This window comes from Meriones unguiculatus, chromosome 18, assembly GCF_030254825.1.
Source record: "Meriones unguiculatus strain TT.TT164.6M chromosome 18, Bangor_MerUng_6.1, whole genome shotgun sequence".
In the NCBI taxonomy this organism is placed as follows: domain Eukaryota; kingdom Metazoa; phylum Chordata; class Mammalia; order Rodentia; family Muridae; genus Meriones; species Meriones unguiculatus.
Window position 1 is genome coordinate 20,603,729 of NC_083365.1, and position 23,268 is coordinate 20,626,996.

At 40.9% G+C, this 23,268-nt stretch overlaps 1 protein-coding gene across 4 annotated transcripts in view; it reads right to left on the bottom strand.

The window, feature by feature from the left end:
• Tubgcp4 (tubulin gamma complex component 4) overlaps nt 1-23,268 on the bottom strand; it is a 29,813-nt gene that overhangs the window by 5,523 nt on the left and 1,022 nt on the right. For all 4 annotated transcript variants that reach the window (XR_009587530.1, XR_009587532.1, XR_009587531.1 and 1 more), the window contains exons 2-15: nt 20,507-20,635; nt 18,805-18,927; nt 18,449-18,502; nt 17,689-17,745; nt 15,420-15,499; nt 10,773-10,974; nt 8,279-8,444; nt 7,965-8,089; nt 6,224-6,274; nt 5,772-5,877; nt 4,352-4,459; nt 3,850-3,991; nt 1,356-1,533; nt 57-191 (exon numbers count right to left, since the gene is read on the bottom strand). Coding sequence is in view for 1 of the 4 variants with exons in the window: in XM_021649862.2 (XP_021505537.1) it covers nt 57-191; nt 1,356-1,533; nt 3,850-3,991; nt 4,352-4,459; nt 5,772-5,877; nt 6,224-6,274; nt 7,965-8,089; nt 8,279-8,444; nt 10,773-10,974; nt 15,420-15,499; nt 17,689-17,745; nt 18,449-18,502; nt 18,805-18,927; nt 20,507-20,635 (1,656 nt within the window). In the remaining 3 variants the exon portion in view is untranslated. The remainder of the gene's footprint in view (nt 1-56; nt 192-1,355; nt 1,534-3,849; nt 3,992-4,351; nt 4,460-5,771; nt 5,878-6,223; nt 6,275-7,964; nt 8,090-8,278; nt 8,445-10,772; nt 10,975-15,419; nt 15,500-17,688; nt 17,746-18,448; nt 18,503-18,804; nt 18,928-20,506; nt 20,636-23,268) is intronic.

A 23,268-nucleotide genomic window follows, 5' to 3' on the forward strand; every position in this document is an offset into this window, starting at 1 on the left:
AGAACCTAAAGAAACATATTAATATTAGACTAAGGAAACCAACCACCCCTACTTACAGGTTTCAGCAAAATAAAGGACTGGGCCAGCAAATTGCTTAGGAAGTGATCATGGGCCAATCGAATGCTTTCGAAGTCCCGAGTGGAATTGATCTGATGAAGCAGCTGTGAGAACTGAGACTCCAGCACATCTACCTGATAGACAGAAAAAATTTCTTTTAGCACCTGGTACATCGTGTGTGTTCTATTTTATGGTTCTCCTCATCTTTTATTTTAGTATGTGTGTGAACTGTGCATGCCGCAGAGTACATGTGGTGAGAGGAGGATAATTTCCAGGGTCTCTTCCGCACTCATCTACCAAGTAAGGTCCCAGGTCATCAGGCTTGTGGGCTCTAGCCTCTACCCAGCCATCTCACTAGCCCTCATCTTCCTTCTTGCCACTTTAGACTGACCAGTGACATGTTTCAATTGCTGAGCCTTGTAGAGTGTATGTGTTGCTTAGGGCCTTGTTTGTGCAAGGGGAGGCTGTAGTACTGAGCTACATTTCCTGCCATTTGTTGTTTCTTTCGACATAGGGTCTTGGTATAGCCCAGGTTTTGTGATTCTCCTTCCTGGAACTTCTCAGTGTGGATGTAAAGGTATTTTGCTTGCATGTGTGTATGTGTACCACATGCATACATGGTGCCCTCAGAAGTCAGAAGAGGGAATCGGATCCTTTGGGACTAGAGTTACAGATGGTTGTGAACCACTACATGGGTGCTAGGAAACAAAACTGAGTCCTTTGCAAGTGCAGTCAGTGCTCTTAACAGCTAAACCATCTTTCTAGCTCCATGGGTAATTTTTAGCAGCTTCAAATGTCTTTGCAGACCACTCTCCCCTCCTATTGTAATCCACTCAAACCCTGTCCCTTCTACTGACTGACTTAGTTAGCAATAGCAGGCTTGTCCGGTATGTAGCCAAGGACAGGTATGGAACATGTGTAGCCAAGGAGCAGCACAAAATTATAAAATTAGTTAAAAGATTATAAGAGTCTTTTTTTTTTGGTATGAGAGGGGTGTCTTGGTTCTTGGTTGTGAACTTTGTAAATGACAATGTCATGCCACAACGTCAAAAGGTTGGGCATGTCTGACAAACACAGGGTCAAGTCAGCACCAGTGCATTGCTCCTAAGTATCCTGACTAGTTTTCTTTGTCCAGGGATTTCCACTTAAAATGCCAAGCAGTTTAAGTGATACATTCCTAGTGATATAACTATTAAACTTCTCCAGCTGCCCCATTTTCCCAAATACAGAACCTCAGACCCTTCTCAGTGCTTTCTAGGCTCCTTTCCCACCTCTTCCATGCACTACTCAGAACACACCTGGAGATAGTACTGAAGATTATCTACCAAGAAAGCCATGTGATTTCTTAGGCGCCACTTCACTGCGTCTGTTTGGTTAGATTTGAGGTGCTTGCGCTGCATCTGGAGGGCCCAGCAGTGCTGCAGTTCAGCTTGGACACGGCGCACGCTCAGTAAGTACTTGAAAACAACATTGTACCTATGGCAGAAGCACCGCTGAGATACAGAACTTGCTCTAACACCCTTCCACACAGCACACACAATTCCTCTGTCACCTCTCCAGGCTAAGAGTGCCAAGGAAAGCGTATTTATGCAGTAAATTATATGGCGGAGAAAGTGACACAAGTTTCAGTTGTATAACAAAATAATTAAGTTTCAATAAGAGAGCCTGTCACAGGGGAATAGGGTGGAACATGAGAGGACATCCTATTTGAATCCTGCAGCCACTCACGTAACACACATACCTCAAATACATCACACATGTGCACACAAAACTGTAAATATTAACACTTTTTAAAAGTATTAAAGTTTAAATATTAAAATATTTTATCATAAATATTAAAATGGTAAATATTTTAATTAAACATGAAAATATTTTATTTAAATAGTAAAAGCAATAGTTTTAAGGCAATATTACATATTAAAAACCCACATCAAATGAGGAGGTGAATGGACTGTGCAGTGAGTGGCCAAGTTTTGGAGTCTGGACAAGATCTGTACACCTTGTCTAAATGGGCTGTGAGCTCTGAACCTGTTACAGAATCTTCTCCCTGCAGCAGCCTCCTCATTTCCTATGTAAGCCCAGTCTGCCTGGCTTTGGTAAATTCTCAAACAGTAGGTGAGCTGTGAAGAGCAAGGAGGCTAGTGGGAGGTAGGCTGAAGAGATAGTCTTTTCCTCTTTTTTGTAGCCACAGTGAGAATGGTTTCTTTATCCTTTCTCAAGGTACAGTGTGCTTCTCTCATCTCCTTCCTAGGGACATACGGTCCCATTATGCACTGGGCAGATGCTCATCCCAAGGGACAAGACTGCAATCAAAACACTGTAATAAGGTCCACATCGCATCATGGACCAGCTCCCTCTAGTTTGGTTGTCTCCCCATGAAGGTAAGAGGATTGTGTTGGTTCATTTTTAGTTAAATTGATACAAGCTAGTGTCATCTGTGAAGCGAGAACCTCAATTGGGAAAATGTATCCTTTAGAGTGGCCTGCAGGGAAATCTGTGGGACATTTTCTTGATGAACAATTGATGTGTTAGGGTCCAGCCCATAGTGTAGTAACATCCTTGTTCTGAGTAGTAGTAAAAAAATAAAAAAGGCTGATGAGCCATGAACAGTAAAGCCACACTGCTCCATGACTTACGCCTCAGTTCCTGTCTCCCTGTTCTTACTGACTTTCCTTCCTCATGCTATATACTACAAGCCAAAAGCCAAATAAAACCCTTGGGTTTTGTTATACTCTTTATCACAGAAACCTAACTACTACAAGGGTCCCAAGTAAATTAATATCATCAAAAACAAATCATAAAGAACAGGGAGAAACTTCTAACGACTAAATGACAATCTTAAGTTGTCATTTTGTTTGTCATTAAGATTGACAACTTTAAGTTGACAATCTTAAAGTTGTCATTTGTGCGTGTGAGTGATTTAATGCAGGTGGGCATATGTCATGGCACATGTGAATGCCAAGCTGGACCATCCCTCACACCTTGTTTGAGACAGGCTCTTTTGCAGTTTGCCTCTCTGTATGGCTTGGGTGCTTCCTGATTCTTGTTTCTAACTATCTCATGGTAGAAATGCAGGATTACAGGCAGGTCACACTCAACTTCACATGCATTCTGGGGAATTAAAATTCAGGTCTTCCCTTTACTTACTGAGCTATTTCTCCAGCCCTAATCTCACGATTCCAAGTGGCTATGTGCCTTCCCACTCGTTCAAGTTCTTACCATTCCCTATTGTGTCAGGATTGTCACTTCACTTACTAATGTAAACTGCTGGTTTTGTGCTTTATACTGGTCAACTTGACACAAGCTGGGTTCACCCAGAAAAGGGAGCCTTGATTAAAGAACTGCCATCATCAGATTGGCCTATAGGCACTTTCTTGACTGATGACTGGTATGGAGGGCCCCACACCTGGACAGGTGGATGTGCGGTGTATAAAAAAGCAAACTGAAGAACAAGCCAGTAAGAAGCATTCCTCCATGGTCTCTGCCTCTGTTCCTGCTTGAATTCCTACTCTGATTGCCCTCAATGGAGGATTGCTGTCCAGATATACACACCAAATAAACCTTTTTTTCCCAAGTTGCTTTTTACTTTAGTCATTTTTTTTAAAGCAAGAAAAACAAACAAACAAACAAAAAAAAAAAAAAACCCAAAAACTAGAATACCTGTGTAGCTTCTGAAGACAGGTAAGTCTGAAATCTCTGACCTAGTAGTGTAGACACCATCTGGATGACTGGCTTGTTTCCACCAATGTTAGATGGGTAATATTTACTTGGGAAAAACTCAGAAATACTTACTTTTCCAAGACAGCTGGGGTGAAGAGAATGTGCAGTGGCCACTGTACTTTGTAGGAAAGACCTAGAGCTGCCCATCCTGAAGCAGGGGCTTCCCGGGGGGATGTTTCCCGAGAAGGCACTTCTCTTGGCTGGGTGGCATCGGCTACAGTTAAGAAGATAATAATAAATACCTTGGTTAATTAGAGTAAGAGAGATAAGATGAATTATACATATAAAATGAGACTTCAGTGCTGCTGAAAAGCTACACTGAGAGGCAGTAAAGGGAAAGGGAAGACTTCTGTGAGGGCTTTTTCTGAGAGCCGTTTTAGAGAAAAACATAGCTGTAGTTTCAAAAATAACCATGGACAGACCCTACCCAACCCTTTCTGCAATTCCATTTGCACCTGTACAAAATTAGAGTACTAGACCAGGTGATTTCTAAGGTCCAAAACGACAGTTTCTGTGGAGGGATAATAATAAAGACCAGAAGATGCAGAGAGGAGGCAATCAGAGAAGAGCAAACCTTTGTGGTCTTTTCCATGATACTCAATTGTCAAGTGCAACAGAGGGAGAAGGTTGTCATCATCTAGCAATACTTTGTGTGCTGACTGTTGAAAGGCCACATTCACATCTGCAAGAAACAGTACATGAAAACAGCAGGGTTTGGGTTAGGGTCAGAGCATAGGGGCTTTTGCCTAACTAGCATTAAGTCTTCTTTGTCATTATTTTGTTGTTGTTTTGATTTTTTGAGACAGGGTTTCACTGTGTAGCCTTGGCTGTCCTAGAGCTAGCTTTGTAGACAGGCTGGCCTCAAATTCACAGAGATCCAACTGACTCTCCCTCCCTGAGTGCTAGGATCAAAGGTGTACACCAATACCGCCCTGCTGTCCTTGTTATTAATCTAGGGAGAATCATTTCTGCTCAGTATTGTTCCTGCAGTGTCAATTCTTGGGGATGCAGCATGATCAAATGGGTTATGACAACTGACCTTTTGGCTGTTTTTTTTTTTTTAAAGACTTGCTCTGATCCAGGCCAACGCAAAGGCTCTGATCAGATTCTGCAAGAGTGTCGCTCTTCTGAGATCAGTTTTAGTACCATATAAATGTGGCTAGGGCCTGTCCTGCTTGCTGAGAAGACAAAAGTGAAAGACTAAAGAAGATAATTAGGCTTTACCTAAAACTATCACATCGCTGAGATTTTTTTTGTTATGAAAGTCAATAAATTATTTTATTTTCGTAAGTGAATCTCAATTGGTTTCTGATATCTGCAACAAAAAAGTATCATGAAGCACAGTGGACATCTATTGTTTCACTAAACTAGAAAAGCAATAGCCCTACAATTTCTCTGTTTTCTTTTTCTTGGCTCAGATCCTTGCTATATTCTTTTCTTGTGCTTGGATGAAGGTGGCCATTAAAATGGCCAAGGGAAAGACACTTAAACTTAACTGAAAGAGGCATGTCCTAATGCCTGACTTCTTCACTGTTAAAATGATGGCCATGTGATCTGGGGAGGACCAATTAAAGCACTTCACTGGACTTTTTAAATTTGCTGCTAGAGAAACCAGGCTGGGATGTTACTGATATATTGTGGGGTCATCATCAAAGGTAAGGAGAAAAGTCTTGATAATACTGAAATCTTTCGCTTTAATTGTTCCGAGACATACCCAAGCTTTGGAAATAACTGCAAATTATTTTCTAACCAGGCTTTCTGAGATTTCCATTACATAAAAGATAAAATAGGTTTTGGGGGCTGGAGCACTGGTTTTACTTTTAAGGAGCACTGGCTGCTCTTGCAGAGGACCCAGGTTCCCTTCCAAGCACCCACCTGGCAGCTCACAAATGGCCTGTGACTCAAGTTCTCCCTCTTCTGGCGGCCACAGGCAAACATGCAACACACAACATTAGCCAAGAAACTGTTTACTCTCAGGGGCATAGGACAGTTACCATGCTCTGTTACTGCAGTGGGTGGTGTTTTTAACATGTGTTGAGCTGTATCAATGAAGGCCTGGAACAGTTCTCCTCGTCCCAGAAGGTAAAAGTCTTTAATGATCTGAGGAAAGAATTCCAGTGTACAATTCAGTAAATGAGAGCCTGGAGGCCCTTACTACTCCAAGGGAATTAGACATACACAGGCTGATACTATCAGTCTAAAGGACACAGGCATGGCATTTTAAAGATGCAGACAGAGCAGCCCCTCAAAGAGAAGAACTCTGTGTTTGATGGTATTTAGATCACAACAGAAGAACATAAGTTTGAATCTTTAGAGTACAGAAGATTTGTAGCATAAAATATATTTTCCTCACTTGAGTAAGAACAAATGAGTTTACTGTGGTGGAAGTCTAGGCAAGAGTGCTTTCCAGAATCATTTCAAGATTTAAAAGAGTAACAGTTATTACCTTCAGCTGACCCAGTAAATCTGATTCTTCTACCATTAGCTTCCAGAGGTGCTATAATAGAGATTAAAAAAACAAAAAAACCATAAAAGTTCATTACTGTGACTCCAGGCTCAGCTAACTCTAGGAAAGAACAGATACTTTTAAACAGACAAATACAAAACAAAACCAATGCAAGATAAAAATGTCCTGAAAATAATGGTAATAGTTGCACACACAACTCTGTGAAATTAAAAACCACTGATTGAATATAATTTTTAAATGGCTACAATGTTGAATTTATGTGAATTTTGTCTCAATCTACTTTTAAAAACCCGTGAATGTAGTCAAGCGTGGTGGCTCATGCCTTAAATTCTAGCACTTGGGAAGCAGAGGTAGGAGGATCTCTGTGAGTTCAAGGCTAGCTTGATCTATTCTAGTGAGTTACTGAACTCACTAGAGTCTCTATATAGTGTCTAAAAAAGTACGAGTGTAACCTACCACATTAAAGTTAAGACAAGAAATATATGGTTATCTAAACAGATGCAGAAAAAGCATTGGCTAAAATCTCCATAAGTTCATGACTTATAAAAAGGAAAGAACTGGGTTTACTGGTACAGTAAATGTCATAGTAATGCAGGAACTCTCTGCACCTCTAGGAGTCAAGAAATCAGAGACATTCTCTACTGTTTGACACAATTTATACAGAGCTCAGCTATCTAATATTATCATTAAAAATGCCAGCCAAAAAGAACAATGTATGGGGATGAGGGGCAGAGGTTTAAATATTGGAAGGCATGTTGTAAAACACTTATTTTCAGATGATATCATCTTTAGAACATAAAAGAAAAAACTTAAAGAATCAAAATGTTAGTAACCCAGAATTAAGGGGAATGTGTAAGATTAGCCAGCAATATATTAGCATTACTATTTCTCCATATATACAACAAACAGCTAAAGATACTATTAAAACAAAATATATTTTTTAAGACTTATTATGTATGCATACAGTGTTTAGCCTGCAAATACACCTTCCTGCCAGAAGAGGGAACCGATGGTTGTGAGCCACCATGTGGTTGCTGGGACTTGAACTCAGGACCTCTAGAAGAGCAGCCAGTGCTCTTAACCTCTAAGCCATCTCTCCAGCCCCAAACCAAAAACTCCTACATACGTAAAAATTTAAAACACCTTATTGTCAAAGTAGTGACATATATCCAGAAAAATACATGAATCATGAGCTCACACCTTGAGGTTCACCATGATAAGCACCCTCGGCTCAAGAACTAGCACCCAGGAGTCCTCTCATCCCTCCCACTTGTCTCAGGGGCCAGGACCACCATCTTGTCTCCTTGGCTTTCCTTCCAAGATACACCTGTGGAAGATTCTACTTCTACCAGAAAAACAGAAGTTCCTTTTTTTTTTCAATTTATTTTTATCTTATGTACATTGGTGTTTGCATGTATGTGTACGTGAGGGTGTCGGATCACCTGGAACAGGAGTTACAGACAGTTGTGAGCTGCCATGTGGGTGCTGGAAATTGAACCCAGGTCATCTGGAAGAACAGTCAGTGCTCTCTCCAGCCCAGAAGTTCTTTTACTTAATAGTTTCTATGTGTAAGGGTGTTTGCCCAAATAATTATCTATATCAACATGTCTAGTGCCTTTGGAAGTCAGAAGAGGGCACTGGGTCTCCTGGAACTGGAGTTACAGATGGTTGTAAGCTACTAACTCATTTCTTCTGGAACAGTAGAAGATACAAAACCGACCTCAGCCACAGTGCTGCGAATCCGATCCACCACCTGCTCAAAATCCACCAGGCTGAAGAGTGGCTGCTGCTTGAGTCGATGCAGCTCAGCAGCAAAAGTGTCCTCCTGGTTCTTCAAGATGGACCCTGTGGCGTACGAAGGCACTATCATCAGACAGCGGTCAGGGCAGACAGGGCAGAGGGGCCACAGCTGCCCAGGTAAGCCTATCAGAGCTGTTTGGCTGAGGCAGTTCATCACTATTACCAGCCACTCCAACCACAGCATGCTTTGAGACAGCACTGAGGATGTGGCCAACAGAACAAGGAGATTCTTACCTTTCCTTGTCAGGTTCACATTCTGATTCTCAAACATCTGGACAGATTCTCCAACAAAGAGGATTTTTTCAGCAACTCTCACTGGAATGTAGGATGGTAAAATCTCAACCCGTAGGGAAAACTGCTTCAGAGATGGGGCCAGCATGTTCTCTTCCTCAATTAGGCGCTGGTTAAGGAAATAACCCATCATGTGAAGTAGGATGACAGGTCTTAACTCTCCCAATCCATGATCTATGTTGTAAACTGAAGTTATACAATTCTTAAGTCCCCAGCTCTGTAATATATTTTATTTTCACAGAGAATACTGACATGGTGGAAAGCACTGACTTATTTTTTCATTTTCCGTTGTGTAAAGGTTCACAATGTATGTTCATACGGAGGTCAAAGGACAAAGTGCAGGTGCTGGACCTCACCTTCTACCTTGAGACCAAGGTCTCCTTGTTATTCTGTTGTGTATGTCAAGCTAAATAGCCTTCAGGATTCTAGGGATTCTCCTGCTTCTGCCTCCCACCTCTGCAGGAGCACTAAGATTACAGAGATTCACACTATAGCATTTGGCTTTTACACGGGTTCTAGGACTTTGAACCCAGGTCCTCACACTCTCACAAGCATTTTGACAAGTGGAGCCAGTCCCTCAGCCTCGCACTCCGTTTTTAAATATAAGGCTCTACTACTGTGTAACGTGTGCAGACCCTCAGCTTCCTGGTTTACACAATTTCAAGAGTTAACTGGTATTTTTCAGGTCTCATTTATGCATGTCTGCTCTGTCAAGATCTAGCCCTGACTCTTTTCCCTTGTTCTACATTTTTCAGAGATAACATCTTACATGGCTTCACTGGGCATCATAACAATTTTTTTAACAGGCCTGCAAATATATATGCTGTGGACCTACTAGACACTGTACAGACACCCTCTTGCAGCTTCCCATGGGCTGCAAATGAAAAACTTGTAAACTAGATGTTGACTACTCCATGCTTAGCTTCAGAGCAAGCCACACTACTCTGCCAGACTCAGCACACGCAACATTTTCACAGGCTCCTTAGACTCAACACGTCCCACATTAGACCTTGAGCTGGGAATATAGCTCAGATGTAGAACACTTGTCTGGCCTCAGGTCTGATGCCTACTACAGCAAACAACAGCAACACACATTCCTTATTCGTCACTCACCTAGTGCCTAACTGCTAAAGGCAAAACTTCCCTCTTTACTCACAACCAATCCCTAAACTGCTATTGATTACATTTTTGAAAAATCTCTCAGGCTTCTTTATTTGTCTCCAAATTCAATGTTACCACGCTTGGAATCACTGCTTTTTTTTTTCCTTCACCCAAGAATCTCTAAGATTTTATTAACTGATCTATATGCCACTACTCTTTTTTTTTTTTCTTATTTATTTAGCCACTACTCTTGATTTCCGGTTTTTCTTTGGAGACAGGGTCTCACTCTAGCTCAGGCTGGCTTAGAACTCCCTGTGTAGACCAAGAAAATTTAGGATAATTCAAACTTGGAATAATTCTTTCGCCTCTCATTCCTGAGTGAAGGGATTACTGGTATTCACTGCCATATCCATCTTTTTGCTGTTATTTGGGGGCAGGGGAATTCAGGGTCTCGTTTTGTCAGTCAGCCTGGCCTTGAACTACTGGTGGGCTCCCTGCTTCAGCCTGTCCTATAACGTTCTGAGATCACAGATATGCACCACCATGCTCTTGGTTTTGAAGAAATGGTTTTCAAAAACACCTAAGTCCCCTATTACTCCTTGCCTGGAATTATCCAACGATACTTAGTCCTTTTCAGGTTCAAGTCTAAATTCTTTTTTTTTTTTGTTCAAAAAGTCCTTCAGAATTCTGTCCCTGCTTCAGTCAGCACCTTTACCTGCTGCCATCTCCCTTACTCCTCAACCATGCACACCATATGCTTTAGCTTTACCTGACCAAGGTCAAATGGTTCCTCCAGAGCCTTGTCCTTCATAGCCTCTACCATTATACACAATCCCTGGATGTGCTGTGACCTGTCCTACCAAAATTTCAATTTAAAACGGCTTGTTTAGTTATAAAACCCCACCTTAAGAACTTTCAAAAATAGCTGTACTCTTTTGCAGAGCACCTGGTACACTGTAATGTAACTGCTCTATTTTCCATCAAATTATAAGCTTCTTAAGGAAAAGAACTAGACTCTCTGTGTAGTTGGGCGCCTATAAGTGTGCCCTGAATCTAACCAACAGTCAATAAACACAAGGTAAATGAGCCAATAGGTGAACAAATAAATGTGGACACTACAAGACTTTGAGGAGTCTATTGATAACTAAATTACATGAAAAGCCACAGATAGAAAACTTTTATCTTATGCAGAGATAAAACATCACTAACTAGTCAAGAGAAAGCCCAGTGATTCTAACTAATCCACTCATGGAAGGCAGCCAGGCTTGTGATGAGGGCAGGCAGGTAAATCAGTTACAGGTGTTCCTGACAGGTGGGCTTCCGACTGTGCCCTCACCAGGTCCTGCAGTTCTCTCAGCTGCTTTCCTGTCAGGCCTCCAATTCCTAAATCCTCCTCGTCCTCTTCTGTCTGTGTGCTGATATTGCCAGAAGATGGACCCTGTTTGATGAAGAACTCTTCGTGCTGGTCCAAGAGGAGCCCATGCAGCATCCAGGCTGAGAGCTGTTTGTACATGACTCCATGGCACACAGCCAGGATCCTGCAGAGAGAAGGAGGCAAGAGCCTTACGAGTCTACTTAGAATACTGAGACTCACCATGGCCAGACATCATGCTTGATACTGACAGGACAGACAGAGGCTTGAGAGTTTAGTGAATCATGGGGGAAACAAGGTAAAATTAACTGTGCTAATTTAATTGATTACAGACTGATTAATTTTCATATGTAAATACATACGTAAGTCAAACCTGCTTACTTGTTTAAGTTAATGTTCTTTTAGGACAAATATTTTTGTTCTTTGTGTAAGTTTCAAAACTTATGTGTCTTATGTAAGTGGATGTAATGGAGTCAATTTTTACTTAACGTAGCCTTGAACTTATTTTCTTCTTCTTGGAACTGCATAGGGAAAAAGATTCAATATGTGAATACCAGAGTGACAGAATAACATATTACTTAATAAAATGCAGAAACTAAAATAAAATGTAGAAAGGTAGTTGGGGAATGGCTACTGAGATGGTTTTGAAGGGTGACCAGAGGGCATACTCATTATAAAGAGGTAAAAGGTATCTCTGTAATAGAGACTTGATAGATAATAACGCCTAAAACAAATTATCAAGCTCTACAGCAGCATCCTAGGATAAACTAACCTTCTGATACAATGTCACCTGTGTAGTCTTCTTGCTAAAAATGTCTACCTTGAATATAGTCAGGGAGAAGATATCAGAAAAATTTGAATTGTGGGCATTCCATAGCAACTGCAAAGAGTTTCTATATGTTATCATCAAAAAACAACAACAAGAGAAGGGTATCTTTTGTTCTAAAGATCTTTAGAAATTATCCTTCTTCTGTGTGTGTGTGCTTGTGTGTGCCACATGAGTGCCCGTGGAGGACAGAGCGATCTAACCCTACTAGAGCGGCAGTTAGAGACAGCTGTGAGCTGCCATATGCGTGCTGAGAACGGAACCCGGGTTCTGTGAGATGCAGCAACTGCTCCTAACCACCGAACCATCTCCTCTACTCCAGGGCACTGTTTAAACTGAAGGAGACTTTCAGGATGTGAGCCAGGCATGGTGGCTCACACCTGTAATCCCAGCACTCAGAGAGGCAGAGGCAAGAGGATCTCTATGAGTTCAAGGCCAGCCTGACCTGTCTCCAAAAACAAAGAAAAACAACAGCAACAAAAACCACAAAACACTTGGGTCTGGCTCATGCCTGTAATTCCAGCAACTGAAGGCTGAGGAGGGCCTAGGCTACTGAATAAGACTCTGAATTAAAAAACTAAACACACACACACCATAAAAATGAGAAGGGGTGGGCATAAAGAGATAGACTTGAAAGACATAACAACTAAATGAAAATATACTAGATTCTGGATTGTGAAAAACAGAACAGCTATACTGGATTGTTGGGTAACAAGTGTAGAAATCTCAAAATATCCTAAGTATCATATTAATTACTAAACTTTTGGGAATAATTTGGTATTGATGTTGTATTAAAAAAAGAGAATGTCTCTCTTCTAAACAAATACAAGCTAACTACTTAGGAGTTTTAGGATATCTGCAACTACTTTCTAATGACCCAACAAAACTGAAGGATGTGTATGTATTTCACATGCGTATAGGAGAAAGAAAAAAGATAAATTAGGTAAAATGTTAACACTTGGTAAAACTAAAGGATGATAAGTGCTTTATATTCAACTTCTTTGTAGAATTGATTTTTTCAAAATGAGTTGGAGAAAAAAAAAAGAGCTTTAGTCTACTATTTAAAATATACAAACTCAAAGGAAATCCCTTATTTAAAAAAAAAAATTATAAAATAAATAAATAGGTGGATGGATGGATAGATAGTGCCTCTGGCCAGGAAGCAGGTAGGCTAACCAGTCTTCACCTCTCCCTTTGCTCTTCCAAATCTAATGCCCTAGTCTCATCCGCAGCTCTGTAGACCACTTGCTGCAGCCTCATTTTCCTGCCTGTCCCCATCTCCAGTAGTTCACACAGACCTTCCCCTCCTGACCACCATTAACTATCTCAACCCAACTCCCTAGGAATCCAAGGCTACTGACCAGGGAAGGGTTCTCAGTCTCCCTCCATTTCTCTATATCCAATGCCCCAGTCTCTGGCTCTGTAGCAGACCTGCTATTGTGGACTCTCCTCATTCTGCCTCCATTCCTAGGGCACTAGGCTGATCCTGATGGACCCCTTAGTCCCTTCTCCAGCCAATTCCCATTCTTAAGTGTCAACTCTCAATACCCAGAAACACATTTTACCTGGCACCCCCAGTGGACACAACTATTAGGACCCCAGAAGCATTTCATATCAGGCAACACATAGCCATCACATTTAAGAACCAGAAAGGAAGCAGAAACTAATAAAGAAAACACCCACCCAAATTATCAGCACCTAGAATTATAATCTTCCCAAACCCAGATGCCCGGATGCCAGCATGAAAACACAGGAATTGCTAGGATACAATATATCTCCACTACCCCACCACAGCAGGCCCTGAATATTACAACATAGATGAAGCACAAGAAAAAGACTTTAAAATAGCCTTTATGAATATTATAGAGGTCATTAAAGAGCAAATGAATAAATCCCTTAAAGAAAGCTATGAAAAACAAACAATGGAAGGAAATGAATAAAACCGTGCAAGACATAACAGTGGAAACAGACTCAATAAAGAAAACCCAAACTCTCTTCTAGTCTCTCTGGCCTTGGCGGCCAAAGCAAGATGACAAAAGGAATGTCATCCTTTGGAAAGCACTGTAATAAGATGCATATGTTGTGTTGCCAATGTGGCTCTAAGGCTCACTACCTTCAGAAGTCGACTGTGGCAAATGTGGCCATCTGCCAAGCACAAGAAAAAGTATAACTGGAGTGCCAAGGCTAAGAGACGAAACACTGGGCAGAGGAGGCACCTGAAACTGTCTGTTGCATAAGCAGAAATGAAGGAGCAACACCTAAACCCAAGAGGGCAGCTGCTGCAGTATCCAGTTCATCTTGAGGGTTTCAGTCAGTTATAAAGTAAATGCTCTGAGCACTGGGGAAGGCAGAGGCAGGCGGGTCTGTGAGTTCAAGGTCAGTCTGGTCTACAAAGCGAGTCTAGGACAGCCAAGGCTACACAGAGAAATCCTGTCTCAAAACACACACACACACACACACACACAAAATAAATGCTCTGGTTTCAAAAAAGAAAAGAAAAAAAAAACTGAGGAAAATCTGGAAATGAAAAATTTAAGATTTAGCCTGGTATAGTAGCACATGCCTTTAATCCCAGCACTCCGGGAGGCAACAACTGGCAGATCTCTGTCAGTTCAAGGTCAGCCTGGTCTACAAAGTGAGTCCAGGATAGCCATGGATACAAGAGAAACCCTCTCTCATAAAAAACAAAAACAAACAAACAACAACAACAAAAAACCTTTCTAGAACTGAATGCGAATGAATACATAACATGTCCAAACTTATAAGACACAATGAAGGCAATTCTAAGGAGCAAGTTCATCCCATTTAAGTGCCTACATTAAAAAACAACAAACAAACAAAACAAAACGCAAAAAACTGAAGCAATCTCATACTAGTAGTTTAACAGCTACTAGCTAACTAGTTAACACCTGAAAGTTGTAGAACAAAAGGAAGAAATCACACTCAAAAGGAGTAGAAAACAAAAATTAATCACACTCAGGTTGAAATCAAGAAATGAAACAAATAGACAAAAATAATACCAAGATTCACTGAAACAAAGAGTTGGTTGTTTTAGAAAGTCACTAAGATTTACAAACCCTTATTCAAATTAACTAAAAGGCAGAAAGAGAATATCCAAATTAACAAAATTAGAAATGAAAAGGGGGACTATAACAGACCATGAGGAAATCCAGATACTCATAAGCACTTAGTTAAAAACCTGTATTCCATTAAATTGGTGTCCTGGTTATTTTTATTTATTTATTTATTTTTAACCAATTTGGTATAAACTGGAGTCATTTGGGAAAAGGGACCTCAACTGAGGAAACACCTCCATCAGATTATCTGTACGGAAATCTATAGTGCATTTTCTTGATGAGTAATTGCAAAATCACTGATCTAAAAGAAATGGAAATCTAAAAGAAATGGATAATTTTCTCAATATATAACACTTACCAAAGTTAAGTCCAGATCAGATAAGCAATTTAAATAGACCTATAACCCTTAGTGAAAAAGAAAAGTAGTGCAGAATTCTATCAGACTTTCAATACAAAATAGAAACAGAAGTAATATTGCCCACTTTGTTTTACAAGGCCACAGTTACCTGATACTGAAACCACATAGAGACCCAACAAAAAAAGAGAATTACAGACCAATTTCCCTTATGAACCTAGATGCAAAAATTCTGAATAAAAGACTTGCAAACCAAATTCAAGAACATTAAAAATGTCATCTACCTGATGTGACCTGAAAATACAACCTGACTCCCACCTTTACTTCCAGTGCTTCTGGAAGCCATGACTTACTTTTCTAATGCACTTCGGACTGGAGGCAGCCCCCCACAGCTGTGTTTATGAACTGTTTCCAGGATCTGACAGCCGTGAATCTGTGGAAAATACAGCCTTGTCAATCTAGGTTATAAAAACTCACATTCTACACCAATCAAGAAAACACAGTCCAGTCAAAAAGACTGAGACAGTCTCTCACAAGATATCTATATGGTCAACTTGCAAAGATAGACTCCCCTCCCCTGAGCATCATCAGTGTTACCTGTTGTCACAGTGAGGTTTCTAATGCTGTGACACACCATGATTAAAAGCAACTTGTTGGGGAAAGGGTTTATTTCAGCTTATAGTTTGGAGGTCATCGTGAAGGCGGGGACTCAAGCAAGGCCATGGAGGCACGTGGCTTACTGTGTTCCCCCACCCCCAACCCACACCATGGCTGGCTCAGTCTGCCAGGACCACCTGCCTAGCGGTGGCAGTGCTTGCATTGAGCTGGGCCCTCCTACAATCACTGATCAAGAAAATACACTATAGATTTCCCTACAGATAATCTGATGGAGGGGTTTCCTCAGTTGAGGTCCCTTTTCCCAAATAACTCTATATCAAGTTGGTTAAAAAAAAAATTAAAAATAAATAACCAGGACACCTGTGAAGGTGACAGAAATGCAAATTTTGGGTGTAAAGCCCAGGTATTTATGGTTTAACAAGCACTCCAGGTCTAGAGAGATGGCTCAGAGGTTAAGAGCACTGGTTGTTCTTCTAAAGATCCTGAGTTCAATTCCCAGCAACTACATGGTGGCTCACGGCCATCTACACTGAGATCTGGAGCCCTCTTCTTACCTGAAGGCGCAAGCACTCCAGGTGCTTATTAACATACTCTAGTATGTACATTGGTTTAGAGCCAATTCATTGAATAAACCAGAGTCATGCGGAGTTGGTGTTTCAAAACCAAAGAAAAGTCTTTCTTCCATGATAAGGCCCAAGTGAGACTACTTATTAGATATGAACCCTGCCCCTAAATGGAGATCTCTGTGCCCTCCTGGTATAATTTGTATGCCCTAAATGTGTATGTTAAAGTGTATTATTTTAAGCGCTTTTGGTAAATTCATAGTATTATACAGTATTATACTCTAATACAGTTTTATAATATCCCATGACTCTAAAAGCAATCCCCTTAGGTGAGCCTATTTGCAATCAGTCCCCATTCTCCTCCTCCTTCCCTGCTCTCAACCACCTCAATAACTGTGGAACACTAGCACACTAGTTCCTGTATCACCACCTGGCCAGGCAGGAAGGTTTACTCATCTCAGTCCCTGTATTTGTTCCCCATTCTTCCTGTAACCAAAGGAAGCTGAAAGTCAACTGAGATAGACAAGCTATGCATGGAATTCTGTGCCCTCACTACTAACTCCATTCATGTAGAAGGTTCCCTCCCATTTTGAGAGTTTAATATAGTGGTTAAGAGCATAGTCTTTGACTTACACAGATTCTGTCATTTACCTTGCTCTCTGTGACCCTGAATACATGCAATTACATATGTAAAACCCTTAAAACAGTGCATGATGCAGAGCAATAGATGCTGCAGTTTAATGAAGGTGGTCAGCTCTGAAGCACTTTCCTACTGGCTTTGCCAGCAGAGTCAATGTAGCAGAGCTTTAAATTTCTATACTCTCTGAAAAAGTAAAGCAGCTACAGGCTAAGTCATCTGGCTAACTACTTAACAACACACCTCCAGGTTTTGTACTGAGCTGAGCATGCTTACTTCATTTGTCTGCTTAATCCAATAATGGGTAAACAGAAGAAAAGAACTCCTATAGTATAACATCTCAGCATTTTTTCCTCATATATATTAACTCCACTCAGAAGACATTCTTCTGACATAGGGAACTCTTAAATGTTCAGTGTGTGATGAAACTTGTGACAAGTGTTGTCTTGCATGAATACAACAAGCTGGGTTTTGCCCAGTGATTCTTAGCTCTCAGGAAACCACTGTCTTTCTTTCTAAGAAGTAGGTCTCCTGTCCATATCCAGTGGTTCCAAACCCCCAGTACAGCCTGCTCTCACCTCAGCAACATTCTCAGGGAGATCCACATACTCTACCTTCTTAATCACAAGGTATTTAAAGAAAGCATAATTAATGTCCTACTTTTGCATGTATGACATTTTGTATGATAAAGGGATAATGCTGAATTAATAAATAAAAACTATTAAAAGCAGTATCTTCCAAAAAAGACTATAAAACAGCTGATTATTAGATTTTCTTTAATGCTTACTAGAGCAAAGTACTCACCTTTTGGCTTTTAATTTGCTCTACTACAACCATCACAGAGGGAAAAAGGAGCTGGAACTGCAAAGTAGAAAAAATTAAGAGTATAAATCAAATACAGGATTTAAAAAAAAAACAATGCAAGATTAAAAACGAATACCTTTGATCCCAACACCTGGGAGGCAGAGGCAGGCAGATCTTTTGAGTTTGAGTCCAGCCTGGTCCACAGAGTTGAGGTCCAGGACAGCCAGGACTACGCAGATAAACCCTGCCTTAAAAAAACCAAACCAAACCAAACCAAACCACAAGTTTATCTTGTTTCCAAGATAAAACTGCAGTACCAGAGAATAGTCAAGATCTAGTATCCTAAGGCAATCCTACACCAGAGTTGGCTGTAGATAGGCAAATGGAAGATAGATGCAATTTGTACTTTTGAGTCTGGTGTCACCGTCAATATCCATGTCAATGGGAGAATAATTACATCACATTAAGAACTAATTAAATGTGGAATTCTTGTTGTTTTTCTAGCTGGCCCGGAACTCACTGAAGAAAACTTGTAGACTAGGGTAGCCCCTTCCTTCTGAGCACTGGGATGACAGGCAGACGCCACATACACCACTCTTAAAGCAGTTTTCATCTTGTAAAGCACAGCTAATAAAATGCACAAAAATGTGTTTATTGGGCTCTGACCTTAGGTAAAAACATTTTTAATATAGTGCCACAAATTGTAATCATTCTAAAGACAGCAACAGAGTCCAAAGCATTTTAGCATTCCAAGGCATACCTGATCTAAGGAGTAATTGACATGTGATATGGAGAGATGTGGGTCAGCCAGGAACTGCAATAAAGGTACAGTTATCAGAATTCTATGCAAAATAATTTGAATACACTTGTTCTATATAAACTAGGAAACAATGTGACATTGATCTCAGTGTTTAAGTTCTGCAGAACTAACAGATTATAGATTTACTTTTCTCATGATACACCAAAATCAGGGCTTTTACAAAGCCACTCTGGAACCACTTTGAATACTGTACCCTCTGACCATACAGGAAATAGCTCACTCTTAACTGCCTGACCTTTTCAAAGGCCACTTCCAAGTCAAGAACATGCTCTAATCTGCTATCACTACCTTCTCACCTCTAGTTCCAGGTCAAGCAGTGCTTGGCGGTAAGGCTGTAGAACTGAATCTAGCCCCGTGCAGAAGGCCCTCAGGTAGATCCCATGTAGCCCACCCTGGCCCTGCTGGGATGGATGGTGGTCCTGCAAACAAACAAAGAAGTCCACTTCTCAGCTCAGAACCTGAAACCCAAGAAGTCATCCATATCAGAGCAGTGTTTCAGCAAGTGGAAGAGGAAAACCAACTGCAGATAAAGTGCATGTGAGGGCACAGTAAAGAGATGATGACATGACCACTCCATGGTATGGAGAAGGGAAAGTTTTTATTGTAGGATTTGCTTCCTAGCATCTGCTGTGTGACAAGATTTTTTTCCTGAGGAAATATAACAGACACATGCTCACAAGTGCCCTCTGTAAAAGATGGGGAGCCCATGACAGACCAAACTACAGATACCACTGAAGTCGACTTGGTGAATTAATCAGGAATATGAGTGAGGGGTTACTTAAAGAAGCGGAAATGTGAAAGATAACTGTGTCACCAAACCCCAGCCTAACATGGATGACAGCTCACAAAGCTGAGAACCTGCACAGCCTACAGCAGCTCAATAGGCTGGAGTCCTGTCGAGGCACCTCAGTTGGTCTGGGCCTCTTTTAAGCAGCTCAGCTGGTTTTTTCTTTTTTCAAGCTGCTGTGGAGATAGAAGCCTAGTGAATCTGCTTTTAGGGACTTCCTGTCTTCAGGTGCATCCCCACATGGCAGCTCATAACCAGTGGAAATTCCAGTTCCTGGGGGACCCAATAGCTTCTGGCCTGGCCAGGCAGGAGGCACACACATGGTGCACAAATATGCAGCAAGTGGAATCCATATACATAAAACAAAACATAAACCTTTAAAAAAATCCAAAGTAAAATGTGAGTCTGACAGCTAACCTAGGGGTTGTAAGATGCTCACTGAGGAGTTATATAAAACATGGCTTGTCTTTCAGGAATCCTTCAAGTTGTCTGGTTGGTTCCTGCTGCTTTCCAGACTGCTGGACTTGTATAAGAGTCTGCTCTGCAGCTGGGCTTGTCTTTATTATTTATTCTTAAAAGGGAGAAGCCTAGTGAATCTGGTCAGTTTCATAAACTTCTCATATAGTTTTATATGAGGAAGTAATGATCAAGAGTTAGCTTGAGGCTATAGTGTATGACCAGCCCCTGTGGCTAGGCAGAAATCTGGGCAACCAGGCTCTGAGAGAGGTAGGCAAGAGTACAGAATTCAGCATCAGATGTGTTACAAAAGCTTAGGTTCAGGGGTAGCCAGCCAGAAGATGCTACACAGAATTCCAGATGGACATGAACCAGACTGGTTTACAACCAGCCAATTTTGTTCTGCTCTTATGGCACTGCATAAAACTGGAATGAGTCTTCATTTATCATAAAATGTTGTTGCTGTTGTTTACTTTTTTTTTAAGGTACTATTAGGACTTCCTTTGGAACCTGAGAAGTAGGAATTCTCATATGATGTAACACAAAATCTACGTAAGACACATGAATAGAGAACAGGATTTTTGTTGTTGTTACCCAAGAATATCAATCAGAGCTCTTGCCTTCCCTTGAGCATTTCCGGTGAGTCATAAATTCAGGAGTATTCAGGAATTCCTAACTTATTTACCAGTGAATTCACCAAGAGTCTGACAGCACTCTGCCCTGCAGAAGCATATATCCAGAGAACAGAATCCCACCTGTTGCTGCACATGGCCTGTATACTGTTCAATGAACTCAGTGAATCGAATGTAGTCTGTGCCAAGCCGACAGAGTCGATTCAGAACACTAGTCTCACTGGGGTGAAGAAATGGGAAGTCCTGGGAAACCTGCAAGAAGAGGGACAGTCATAAAGAAAACTGATACCTGTTAGCCACAACCCAAGGTTCTTTGTGGCTTAAAATGATTTACATTCTTTTCCATTTCCTTTCCTCAAGTTGCCCATGGTTTTACTTGGTTTTAACTTTCTTTGTTACCAGGTTGGTAATTCTGGTGACAAGTTATTGTTACACCACTACAAAGTAGTGTTCCTTATTCAGATTTGTTTGTTTGTTTGTCAGTATTGTTTGTTTTTGTTGTTGTTTGTTTTTGTTTTTGAGATAGGGTTTCTCTGTGTAGCCTTGGCTATCCTGGACTCACTTTGTAGACTAGGCTGGCCTTGAACTCATGGCAATCCACCTGCTTCTGCTCCCTTGAGTGCTGGAATAATTGCTTATTCTTAAAATAGGTAAGTTAGAGTAAAAAATACATACAACAAGGGTTGGAAAGATGGCTCAATGTAAAAAGGTGCTTGCCACCAAGCCTGACAACCTGAGTTCAAGTTTGTGGACTCACATAGTAAGAGATTTCTTCAGGTTGTCCTCTGACCTATGCGCGTGCGCGCACGTACACACACAAACAAACACACACACGCGCGCGCACACAGAGAGAGAAAGAGAGAGGGAGACGGGAGAGAGAGATAACAGACAGAACAGAGAGACAGGGACAGAGACTCCCTTGTCTTCTATCTTCAAATTATGCCTTGCTTGAAAACTTAGGCAAGTTACAGACCTCTCGATGTCATATTTTTCATATGTAAAAAGTGGCGATAATTGTGATAATTAGACAATGTAAAAAGGGCATGTGTTAATCACACCGTAAGTGCTCAATACATATATGTGCTTTTGTTACCAACAAGACATTTTTACACAGTTATCAAGTCTGAACACTTCTTGTTGACAGAGTTTTAGAAAAGTTTAGGTTTAAGCGTAGTGAAATGGCTCAGAGGGTCAGGCATGTGCCACAAAAACCTGAAGACCCGAGTTTAATCCCTGCAACCTAAATAAAGGTGAAAAAAAGAGAAATGACTTCACAAAGTTGATCTCCACATACTCTGTGATATGTATGCCCACACTCATATACCATACACACATACTCTACTTTAAAAAAATTCTAGGTTAGCCTTAATTACCCTGAAATAGTAAACTACACCTTGAAGTTACTGATATCATTTTATATAACACACTTAGGCAGACTTGTAGATGTCATTCTTTTCTCCTCTGCCTTTCTCTGTCCTCCATTCCTTTCTTTTCTTTTTTCTTTCTTTTTTGAGAGAGGGTCCCACATGCAGCCTTGTCTGACCTTGAATCATGCCAGTCATCTTGCCTCAGCTTCCCAAATGCTGGAACTACAGGCACAAATCATTATGCCTGGCTCCAAGTCAGTCTATTAAACTCAACATTTCCAATTTACTTTCAGCAAAAGACTATAATGCGACATCTGGGATTCTCACAGGGGCAATTTTGTTCCAGGGGCATTTGGCAATGTCTAAAACTACTTTTGGCTGTCACAACTGAAGGGATGATACTGTTATCTAGAAGACACTGTAAATGCTATCTGACATTATACCATGCACAGACAACACACTTCCCTCCCCAACAAAGAATTACCCTATTTAAATTGCCTACAGTTCAAAAGATGAAAAAGCCTTCATTACGAAGATGGAGAGAAAGGCTACACAGAGAAACCCTGTCTCAAAAAACAAAACAACAAATGATGAACTAAATGTGCAAAGTCTGAGAAAAGAAATAAATTGCTGTTATAAAGAATAAAGGCATAAGAAAAGAATACTGAAATACACAAAGCTCTTCCAAAGAAATGACCTTAAAGGTGAGGCTTAGGAATGAAAAGGATGAAAATGTCTGTTTCAAACCTTTATAACAAAGGAAAAGGGAAGCTGAACTACTTGTGGCTCTCACTGCAGCTTTTCCAGCTGCCTTTGCCATGCCCCACGTTGTCATTTGCTTTTATTTCAAATGTCAGTCAAGCACCCACAGTACCGCCCATTTCCCTCCCTCCTCCACAACTGGCAATGTGTCAGTCTTCAAAGATATAATGCAAAAAATTTAAAAGCTCACACTTCTAAATCCCAAATTCGCATTTATAAGGAACAAGAGAAATATGTTCAATTTATATGTTTTATGGATGAAGAGAAAACTTTCCTGATCCTCCAAGGCCTATAACTGCCAGTCTTCCTATGAACAGACAGCACATTGTGAACAGATCTTAATTCCTAGGACTGCCATGAATAGTCAGCATAACGTTCTCCAAGCTTCAGTTTGTGCAAGACTTCAGTTACTAAGTTATGGAGAGCACCAGACATTAGTGCTGGAAGCAGAATATGGTAATACTGTAAACAGGTTATGGTAACAGTTTTGAAAGTGGAAACAGACAGACTTCAGTCCAAGACTAAGATATGCTAATAAAGTTATGTGACCCTGGGAGTTAACCTTCCGAACCTAGGTTGCTGCAATGATTCAATGATATAGTGCACATTGCACTATATTACGGTCTTCCTGTCCTAGTTAGGTTTATGTGACCAAAAACAACTCGGGGAGGAAAGGGTTAATTTCAGCTTCCAGTCCTCCAGGAAGGGACGCCAGAGCAGAAACTGCAGCGGGGACCACGGAGAAGGCTGTCTGTT